At 43.5% G+C, this 11,478-nt stretch overlaps 1 protein-coding gene across 1 annotated transcript; it reads left to right on the forward strand.

Annotated features, from left to right (window-relative positions):
* The first annotated feature begins 8,318 nt into the window (after positions 1-8,318).
* On the forward strand, positions 8,319-11,478 carry UPK1A (uroplakin 1A). Its single transcript, XM_027855313.1, has 7 exons — positions 8,319-8,384; positions 8,988-9,188; positions 9,478-9,552; positions 9,960-10,067; positions 10,293-10,472; positions 11,161-11,244; positions 11,434-11,478. The coding sequence occupies exons 1-7, from the start codon at positions 8,319-8,321 to the stop codon at positions 11,476-11,478; spliced, it is 759 nt and encodes a 252-aa protein (XP_027711114.1).

Raw genomic sequence — 11,478 nt, forward strand, 5'->3', positions numbered from 1 at the left:
ACCACGATGTGGCATGATGAGATTTCCAAAGCAATGGGGAAGGGATGGTGAGCCCTCAGAGAGGTGAGGGGCACTCAGTGCTGCCACCCCCCCTCCCCGGTCCTCCTCTGATCCTCCCCCAATGCCAGGATTAGGGCGCCAGGTACAGCTTCCTTGGCTGTCAAATGCCTCCCAAAGGGAGGCGAGTGCCATGCTGAGTCCTTAGATTGAGGTCCATCCTTGGTATCTTCGCTCGGTGTCCACCCAAGGCTGCATCTCCCCCCGCAGAAAAAACCTGGCCACCCTGCAGCTTTTGCAGCCTCTCTTCCAGCTCAGCATTCTCCTCCTGCACACATCTTCCTCAACAGCTCTCATCCCTAGCTACAGTATTTCTGCCGCCATCGCCCCTCATTCTACCAGACTTCCTGGCTAGAAACCTTGGAGCTACTTGGAATGATTCCCTGTCCTCTCTACTCCCTGCTACTCTGGGCAGGCCCTAGATGGGCTCCCTACCTTTAGTTATAAAGCACTGGACTTGGAGTCAGGGAGACCCGAGTTCAAATCCAGACTCTGTCATTTGGTAGTTGTGACACTTGTTAGCTGTATGATGCTGTATAAAACGGGAGTAATAGCACTAATGTCCCAGGGGTATTTTGAGTATCAAATGTGATCATTTATTTAAGGTGCTATATAAATTGGGACAATAAGGACCGGACTCATGGTTTCACTAGGAGCGGCCAGGTGGCGCCATCGTGCACAGTCAGGAAGACTCATCTTCCTGAGTTCAAATCTGACCTCAGACACTTACTAGCTGTGTGACCCTGGGCAAGCTGCTTAATCCTGTTTGCCTCAGTTTCCTCATCTGTAAAATGGGCTAGAGAAAGAAATGACAAACCACTCTAGTATCCTTACCAAGACAACCCCAAATAGGGTCATGGAGAATCGAACATGACTGAAACATAGCTTAACAACAACCTGATTTCACTAGTACCAAAAAACTCTTTCTATCAACACAGGTCAATACCAGCCCTGCAACTTATAGTCATAATAATAATAATAATGGTGATGATGATAGCATTTATAGAGTGCTTTAAGGTTTGTAGAACATTTCAGAAATATCATTTTATCCTCACTATAACCCTGGGAGGTAGATGCTATTATTATTTGCATTTTACAGATGAGGAAACTGAGGCAGAAAAAGGTTACATAACTTGCCCAGGGTCATATAGCTAGTAAATGGCTGAGGTCCAGATTTGAACTCAGATCTCCCTGCCTCCAAGTCCAACATTATCCACCGTGCCACCTAATAGTGGGTTATCTTACTATATGACATCTATGATATGAGTCTGAGTCTCAAAGGCCTCCACAAATTCAATGAATATTTACTGAATACTTCCTATTGATAAAGTACAGCTCAGAATACAAAGATGAGTAAAACATAACCTATTCCCCTGCCAAGAATTTATAATCTAGTGGAAAGGAGGTGAGAAGAATGCAGATCACCACCTCTCTCACTTATCCATGCCTCCAGCAAAGGGCCAGAGGACCTTGGTTCTTACTATTGCTTCATCCCAGAATTCCCTCTGTTTCTACTCCATCCATTCATTAACTAACAGTATTAGTTCCCCTTATATATAAATGATCAGAGGATTTCTTGCCTGATCTCCACCCTTCAGAGGGAAGAGGAGAAGTGAAGCAGGACCTCCCACCTCATACTACACTTTTCTCCAGTCTGATCTCCACCCTCCTTTGGAAAGAGGAGTAGAACCCCCCCTCAATGATGAACATTCTCACACCTGTCACATCAATCATCCTAGTGATTCTGAATTTCTATAGGTCAGCATACAAACCCCATTCCCCATCCCCCCTACTCAATTCCTTATTCCCACCCCCCCAACCCTCCCTCTCCAGAGTTTCAACCAAACATGACCAAATCCTTCTGCTGTGCCCTGTGGAATGCCCGTTCCATTGGCAACTAACGTCTTTTTGTCTTCAATCTGTCTCTCTCTGACTCCATCTATCTATTAGCTATTACTGAAACCTGGCTTCTCTCTGTTGACAAAGCCTCCCTGGCTAACCTTTCCAGTCCTGGCTGCACCTTCATTCATTCCCCTCAACTCACTGTTCAAGGAGGGGGAGTTGCAATACTCTTTGGTCCCCATTGCTGCTTCCAGGTTCTCCCCTCTCCTCCATCGCTCAGGAACCTCTCTCCCTTTGAGTTCATATCTACCACCCAACTGAAATCCTGATAGCCACTGTCTATAGATCCCCATGTCACTCCCCTTTCTTCCTCAGTGAGTTCAGTACATGGCTCACAATTTTTCTCTCTTCCCCAGATTAACATACACAGTCCCTCCTTCAAACACCCTAACCACTCAGTTCCTCAATGTAATCACTTCCCACCATCTGCTCCTCCACCTCACCTCAGTCACACACAAGAATGATCATACCAATTGATTTTGCCATCACCCACAAATGTAAGCATTCTGAAATCCCCTTATCTTACCATAATCTATTAGCTTTTCATTTCTCCCTCTGCCTTCTTTTGCAAAACCCTACTCTTCATCTGCACCACTATCTCCAATCTCCTCACCCCTCAATTTTCTCCCAAGTCATCACTCCAGCATTATCCACTCTCTCCTGACTCTTTGGCAAACCAATTCAACTCCACATTGTCCTCCTCTCTTAAATTTCTCACCCTCTTGTTATATCATCGATTACGCCCAGCTAAGCCTCAACCTCGGATCACTCCCATTATCCACCACCTTCCCTCCTACACAGGTTCTGCCGAACAAAGGTAGAGAAAATCATGCAACTGGTTTCACTAAAATTTATCTCACGCAATCTCACCTGGGCCCTCACTGCTGCCAGGCAATCCTCATCAAGCTCCCTCATCAACTAGCTCTCCCACTCTCCACAACGATTTACAAAGCTTCTCATCCCTCCTCAAACCTCCCATGGCTCCCCCAACCCCCACTCCCTCAGCTGAGAATCTTGCCTATTATTTTACAGAAAAAATTAAGGCCATTCACTGTGAGCTCTCTCTTCCCCCTCTTCCTCATCTCCCATCACTCCCGTGCCATCTGCCACTCTCTCCTCCTTCACCCCTATCTCAAGTGAGGAGGTAGCTTTGTTCCCTCCCAAAGCTAACCCCTCTACCTGCCCAAGTGACCCAATTCTAAACCATTTCCTCCAACAGATTGTCCTTTCTGTCATTCCACTCTTTTATTGATTTCCTTTTATAAATTAATAGTATTTTTTCAGTTACATGTATCTTTCACTTTTTTTTTTTCAGTGAGGCAGTTGGGGTTAAATCACTTGCCCAGAGTCACATAGCTAGGAAGTATTACATGTCTGAGACCAGATTTGAACTCAGGTCCTCCTGACTCCAGGGCCAATGCTCTATCCACTGCACCACCTAGCTGCCCCTTTCGCTTGCACTCCCTCTCTACTGGCCCATTCCCTCCTGCTACAAACATGCCTGTGTCTCTCCTACCCTGAAAAAACCCTCACTTGATCCTTCCAACCCTACTAACTATCATCCTTTATCTCTTTTACCCTTTGTAGATAAACTCCTCAAAAACAGTCTAAAGGCAAAAATGCCATCTAGGTCTACAACAGGTGCCTCCACTTTCTCTCCTCTCACCCTCTTCTTAACCCCTTACAATCTGGCTTTCGACCTTATCATTCTGTTAAAGCTGCTCTCTCCAAAGCTACTAACAATCACTTGGTTGTAAAATCCAATGTTTTTTCTCAATCTCATCTTCCTTGCCCTCTCTGCAGCCTTTGACATTGCTGATCACTCTCTCCTTGTTTCTTTCTCTCTCTCTCTCTCTGACCACTCCTTCTCTGTCTCCTTTGTTAGATCCTCCTCCACACCACACCCTCCAACTGTAGGCATCCCACACGGTTCTGTCCTGGGTCCTCTTCTCTTCTCCCTCCATACGACTTCACTTGGGCATCTCATCAGCTCCCATGGATTTAATTACCATCTGCCTCTATGCTGATGATTCTCAGATCTACCTATCCTGCCCCAACCTCTCTGCTGACCTTCGATCTCTCATTTCTAGCTGCCTTTCAGACATCTTGAACTGGGTGTCCAGTAGACATCTTCAACTTAACATGTCTAAAATGGAACTCATTATCTTTAGCCTAACCCCTGCTGGCCCTGCCATTTCCCTATTACTGTAGGAAATGATACCATCCTCCTCCGAGCTCCCAACCCAGCAGTCAACCAGGACTCATTCTCCGCGCCGCTCCCCCTCCCGCCCCCCACTGCTCATGACCAAAAAGAGACAGAAAAGTTCACAGAGGTAAAATGGATATTTTTGGTCACACAAAATTAAAAAGTTTTTGCCTAAACAAAACTAAAGCAGCCAAAATTAGAAGGAAAGCAGGAAATTGGGGAAATTTTTTTTTACAGCAAGTTTCTTTGATAAAGGCCTCATTTCTCAAATGTATAGGGAACTGAGTCAAATTTATAAAAGTAAGAAACATTCTCCAACTGATAAATGGGCAAAAGATATGAACAGGATGTTTTTAGAAGAAGACCTCAAAGCTATCAATAATCATATGAAAAAATACTCACAACTAATTAGAGAAATGAAAATTAAAACAACTCTGAGATACCACCTCACACCTATAAGATTGGTTAACATGACAGAAAAGAAAAATAGGGACATATGCACTGTTGGTGAAGTTGTGGTCAACCTCTGGAGAACAATTTGGAACTACACCCAAAGGGCTATAAACTTGTGTATACCCTTTGATGCAGCACTATTATTACTAGCTCTATATCCCAAAGAAATCAAAGAAAAGGGAAAAGAACCTATTTGTACAAAAATATTTATAGCAGCTGTTTTTTGTGGTGACAAAGAATTGAAAATTAAGAGGATGTCCATTAATAGGGGAATGGCTGAACAAGTTGTAGTATATGAATATAATGGAATACTATTGTTCTATAAGAAATGATGAACAGGCTGACTTCTGAAAAACCTGGAAAGACCTACATGAACTGATGCTGAGTGAAATGAGCAGAACCAGGAGAACATTGTACACAATAACAGCCACGTTGTGTGATGATTAATATTGATAGATTTTAACCCTTCTCAGCAATACAAGGATCTAAGACATCCCCAAAGGCCTCATGATGGAAAATGCTATCCACATCCAAAGAAAGAACTATAGAGTTTGAATGCAGATAGAAGCATACTATTTGTTATTTTTTTTCTTTTGTTGTGTTTTGTTTCCTCTTTCTGGTGGTTCCTCCTATTGGTTCTAATTCTTCCTTACAACATGACTAATGTGAAAATATGTTTAATAGGAACATATATGTATAGCCTATATCAGACTGTGCACTGCCTTGGGGAGGGAGGTGGGAAGAGAGGGGAGAAAAATTTAAAACTCAAAAGCTTATAGAAGTGATTGTTGATAAATCAAAATAAATTAATAAAAAAACCCCAAAGAATTGGAAACTGAGAGGATGTCCATCAACTGGGGAATGGCTGAACAAGTTGTGACTGTGATGGAACACTATTATACTATAAAAAATGACATGTGGGATAGTTTCAGAAAAACCTGGTAAGTCTTATATGAACTGATGCAAAGTGAAGTGAGCAGAACCAGGGATGATCAACTGTGACTTAGCTATTCTCATGGAGACAATGATCCAGGACAATTACAAAAGGACCTATGACAAATATTTGTTATTCATCTCCAGAGAGAGAGAACTGATGAATTCTGAGTGTAGATTGAAGCTTACTTTCTTTATTTTTTGCAAGTGTTTTATTTTGCAACATAGCTAATATGGAAATATATTTTGCATGGCTTCACATGTATGATTGATATCATGTTGCTTGTCTTCTCAAAAGAAAGGGAAGAGGCAAGAAGGAAGGAGAGAATTTATGTTAACATTTAATAATTTAAAATGAATGTTAATAATTTTTAAACTAATTGGGAAATACTTAAAGTAAATAAAAGCACACATATGTGACTTTATTTATGGTTCTTTTATATATATATGTGTATACATATACATATATATGTGTGTGTATATATATACATACATATATATACACACACATATATACACACACATATAAATATATATACATATAAAACAATGTTGTGATACTATTCAAGTTCAATAGGAGTTCAAAGAAAGAAGAAGTTACTTCTAATTTGGGATTGATAAAGTAAAACTTATAGGAGGTGGCATCTGAACTGGATCATAAAGGATGGGTTTGATTTCAATAAGCAGAGATAAAGGAAAGACCATTCTAGGAGCAGGAAAATGCCTAGACAAAAGTTTGAATGAGAGAAAGTCCAAGATGTATTCTAGGAATAGTGTCTAGGTTCTAGGTCTAAGTCTAGTTCTAAGTCATTTTGGCTGGAGGAGAGGGTTTATGTCGGAAGACGGGAAATAAGTTGGAAAAGTAGGTTGGTAATCAGATTATGATGGGCCTTGAATACCAGCCCTTTCAGGAGTTTTGACTCGGTCCTGTAGGCAGTGGGGTAACATAGCAGGTTATCAAATGGGGGAGTGATATAATCGAAATAAAAATTTAATCTGGTAGGGGTATGGTAGGATGGGTTTGAAGAGGACCTTCTTTCCATCCTCTTGTCCAAATACTTTGTATCCTGTCAAGCCCAGCTCAAATCTGACTTTCCCCATGAAAACCTGTTTGACCTCTCCAGCCCACAGTGATCTTCCCATTCCTGAATCTCATTAAATGGATAGTCAGTCTCACAAGGCTTGGTATTGAATGGCCCTCTGATTAAACAATCAGTGTGGTGTGATCTCCCTTTTCATCATATAAGCTCCTGGAGGAGAAGTAATGTATCTTGTCCTTCTTCTGTCCTTGCCCAGAATGCTTAGGATAGCCCTAGGCATGGAGCAAGTTCTCAGTTAATACCTGAATATCTGTTTGGGAGGAAGAAAGAGGTTCTAATCTGGGATTTTCTATTTTCCCTCAGCCCTCTGTCAGTTCAATTCAACAAATATTTGTTGTTTCTTATGTTCAAAGCACTGGACTCAGTGCTGAACGTGCAAACATTTTAAACGATGGCCCTTGCTCTCAAGAAACTTACATTCTATGGGGAGTAAGGTTCAATGGATACAACATGTCTATTGAGACAAAGGGAGTGATGGGAGCAAAAGAGATGTCTGGACAGATCTAAATTAAAACAAATAAAATTGAAAATTTATTAAATTAAAAGAAATTAAATTAGAAAGATATTTTGGAGCCAGATTGTAGCTTGCCTTAAATGTTAGGCTAAAGAGTCTGTATTTTATTCTCTCTTGACCTAGGGATGGGAAGCCAACCGAGGTTTTTTGACCATGGGCATGGCATGGTTAGATCTGTGTTTTTTGGAAGATGATTTTGGTAGTAATGGGAAGGATGAATTGGAAAGTGGAGAGACTGGAGGCAGGAACACTGGTCAAGAAGTTCAAGTGGGAGAGGATGTGAGCCTGGACTAGGGTGGTTGGCTACACATGGGTACCATGTAAGTAATGTCTTAATCATTACCATCAACTGAAATTCCCGCCCACTAAGCCGTAACATGCTGGGTCTTTATGAGAAGCTTGACCCCTTCCCCAAAGGCCATCCTCCTTTGCTATCTTATGGCACTTCACTTAATTCCGTGTATCCTGCCCAATGAGACATTGCTAAACTGCACAGACTAGATTTGCAGGTCTAGGGAAAGTTTATGGGGCAGGAGAAGGAGGGAATGAGAAATTACCACTTCAACACCCCTAAAGTCGAAGGTTCCTTTTTGACAGACCCTAAAAATGGGTCCGTCTCTTCTCTCCAAGGCATTCTGTCTGGATTCCCCCTCCGTGAAAAAGATTCTCTTGTTCTAGTCGACTCCCTTGGAATTTAAACTCCACTTCTCTCCCAACTCCACACCCATCAGCTATAGCTCCCCTTTCCAGTTAACTCCCCATCCCTCCCCTGTGCCCACTGTCTCAGGTACACCAAGAATTTGAGTTTCTTCAAACACCTGAGAAAACCCAGAGATATGTTGCACTCTGCCCCACAGTGTCCAAAGGAAAGGGAATTCAGGGTGTGGCCACACACAGACACATACAGACACACACACACACACACACACTCCTCTGGGTGATATAAAAAGCTGCCCTAGGGTCCCAGCAAAGACTAACTGAATATCCCTAGGGCAAACAAGAGGTAAGGAAGGAGCTGGCAGCAGGAAGCAGAGGGATAGCAGAATAAATATCTGGGTTCTGGGTTTGTAGGGATAGACACAATTGGATTGGAAGCACTGGGCAGACTGTTACATGGGAGAAGCTTGGAATTCTACTTGTGTTGCAGGGGGTCATGGCAGCAGAGAAAGGTTCCCCAGCAGTGGTGGGCTTGCTGGTCTTTGGAAACATCATCATCCTGGTAAACATATCCCAGTTCCCTTTACCTCCCCGGGGTCTTCTCCCAGGGAGTTAGGGTTGGGGGAATAGGTTCAGTCAGAAAATTGAAAACCTAGTTTGCCATGGGGATCTAAGAATGTATTATGGGAAAGAAAAAAGGAAATTCTGGGGCATAGGGCTTAGTGGGGAAATGATATTTTAAGAGTGAGAAGCAAGAGGCTGGCTTTGGGGGAAATTATATACCATCCCTCTGCCCAGAATCCTCATTTGGCAGTGCTGAAATCCTTAGCAAGGGATTTGAGTTAGTGTAAATGGAGAAACAGGATTAGTTGAGTAAAAGAAAAAAAAATGCCATTGATTTGGTGGCTTTGTATGCTGATAATATGGGATCGTAGTCGTGAAATTATAGAGGAGAATGGGTATATACTCAAACGTGGTCTGAACATATCAAAAACAGGACAGGTGATAGAAACATTACAGTGGGTATTTGGAAAAGAGATTGGGGGATAGTATGGAGCAGTAAGGCTTGGTTGAAGTTGATGGGCATGGGGGATTACAAGGGGCTGGGTGAAAGTTGTTGGAAGCTGGGGGTATGTGCACCACCTTGACTGCTCGCTTGGTCCAGCTGTCGGGCCTGGCACTGTTTGCGGAGACTGTTTGGGTGACGGCAGATCAGTACCGGGTCTACCCTCTGCTCGGGGTCTCTGGCAAGGATGACGTCTTCGCAGGGGCCTGGATCGCCATTTTCACCGGCTTCTCCCTTTTCGTGGTTGCCAGCTTTGGAATAGGAGCCGTGCTGTGCCACAGCCGAGGAATGCTTCTCATGGTCAGGGCTGGGGTGGAGTGGGGTGGGTGGGTGGGGATGAAGAGGGAAATAGGTGACAGAGAAGTGGCCTTTAGCTGGGCTCTTCCCATCTCTCCCAATTGAATTGTTTCCAAAACCCTGGGAACCACAATTTCCTGATCGAACCCCAATTAACCACTCTTATCCGAATCCATTCCCTTTTGGGCCAAAGCCTCCAACCATGATCCCAAGACACCGTCCCCTTCCCCCCACCCCCCACCCCATGGATCCCATCCCCTTTCTATCTGACCCTCTTCTTTTTCCTCTCCAGTACCTGGTATTAATGCTGATTGTCTATGTGTTTGAATGTGCCTCCTGTATCACATCATATACCCACAGAGACTATGTGAGCACTCAGGGGGAGTTAAGGGGTTGAGTAAAGGGGGCAGAGGATGCTTGTGGAGGGATAATTTGGAGATATGGAGCCAGAGGAAGGATTCTTAACCTATAGTCTGTGAACTTGTATTTCAAAAGATTTTAATAATTATTGCAATATAACTGGTTTCCATGATAATCCTCTGGATTTCATTTTATGCATTTAATGACACGATTCTGGGGTGGGAAGGGGTCTGCAGGCTTCGTCACAATTCCCAAGGGGTCTGGAACACAAAGTGTTAAGAACCCCAAGAGAATGGGGAGAGGAGGACTGAGCAGGGAGAGGAATTGGTGTTATCTCCCTGAGGGACTCTTCCCCTCCTGGTTCTAGGAAAGACTCCATCCTCTCTTCTGACTCCTTTCTCCTTCTTACTCCAGATGGTATCCAACCCAGGACTTATCACCAAGCAGATGCTGACATACTACAATGCCCCCACGAGCCAGGGCCAGGAACTGACTCGTTTCTGGGACCGAGTCATGATTGAGGTGAGGCTCCTCTGAGGACAGTGAGATGGGCAGGATGTATAGAGGGAAATGCGGGCATCCAGAAGCTGGGATGTTAGCCGTAGATACTTCAGTTGTTGAAGACAAGCGGGAGCTAAAGGGAGAAACTCAGAGCCCAGAGAGCCAGATATTGGGTTCTATGTTAAAAGGAGTTTTGCTCTATGCTGTTTTGTCCTCACTATCTCTTTCCCCTGCCTGTCTTTCCAGCAACAATGCTGTGGTACCTCAGGGCCCCTAGATTGGGTGAGCTTCACGTCAGCCTTCCGAAAGGCCACCTCAGAGGTTGAGTTTCCTTGGCCTCCGCTGTGCTGCCGTAGGGACGCCAACTTCAACCCTCTCAACGAGGAGGGATGCCGGCTTGGTCACCAAGACTACCTCTTCACCAAGGTACCATCATACCTTGCGTTTCCTCCCACTATTGCTTTTTCTTTTTTCTAATCACCCGATTATACATATTCTTCCCCCAATTACATATTGAAACAATTTTTAACATTTGGTTTTTTTTTAAGTTTTGAGTTCCAAATTTTATCCCTCCCTCCCCTACTCTAGACAGTAAGCAATCAGATATAGGTTATACATGTGTAATCATGTAAAACATGTCCATATTAATCATTTTGGACAAGAAGACTTGAATACAAGAAAAAGAAGGAAAGAAAGTGAAAATAGCATGCTTCAGTCTATATTCAAATACTATCAGTTCTTTCTCTGGAGAAGGATAGCATGCTTTATCATTAGTCCTTTGAGATTGTTTTGGACCATTGCATTGCTGAGAATAGCTAGGTCATTCACAGTTCACCAGTGTTGCTGCTACTATGTACAACATTCTCCTGGTTCTGTCCGCTTCACTTTTCATCAGTTCACGTAAGTCTTTCCAGGTTTTTCTGAAATCATCCTGCATCATTTCTTACAGCATAAGAATATTCCGTTACAATCATATACCATAGCTTGTTTAGCCATTCCCCAATTGATAGGCATCCCTTTAACTTCCGATTCTTAGCCACCACAAAGAGCTGCTATAAATACACCCCTCTATTGCTTAACCCAGCCTCTCCATCACTGTACTTTTCCCCTGCAGGGCTGCTTTGAACATATTGGCCATGCCATTGATAGCTACACCTGGGGCATCTCTTGGTTTGGATTTGCGATTCTTATGTGGACGGTGAGAGAAGGAGCCAAGATCTGGGAAGGCAAAAACCCCTGATGAAGGGTGCTGGGAGGGGAGTGCTTAAGAAATTGGGGGAAGTTAGAATTAATCCTATTAATCCTATATCCCTGGCAGAAGATCCCCCCCTCCCCTCTAGCCTAGGGACCTGGTATGCTCCTCATTCCCATCTCTCTCTTTCCTCAGCTGCCTGTGATGTTGTTGGCCATGTACTACTACACGATACTCTGA

Source organism: Vombatus ursinus, unplaced genomic scaffold, assembly GCF_900497805.2.
Source record: "Vombatus ursinus unplaced genomic scaffold, bare-nosed wombat genome assembly UNPS02010822.1, whole genome shotgun sequence".
Taxonomy (NCBI): Eukaryota; Metazoa; Chordata; class Mammalia; order Diprotodontia; family Vombatidae; genus Vombatus; species Vombatus ursinus.

Bases quoted from the DNA above. Each gene is read 5' to 3' on its own strand.
- UPK1A (XM_027855313.1), top strand. From the start codon at position 8,319: ATGGCAGCAGAGAAAGGTTCCCCAGCAGTGGTGGGCTTGCTGGTCTTT. The intron at 9,553-9,959 runs GTGAGCACTCAG...TTCTTACTCCAG, and splicing joins CATATACCCACAGAGACTAT to ATGGTATCCAACCCAGGACT. The intron at 10,068-10,292 runs GTGAGGCTCCTC...CTGTCTTTCCAG, and splicing joins GGGACCGAGTCATGATTGAG to CAACAATGCTGTGGTACCTC.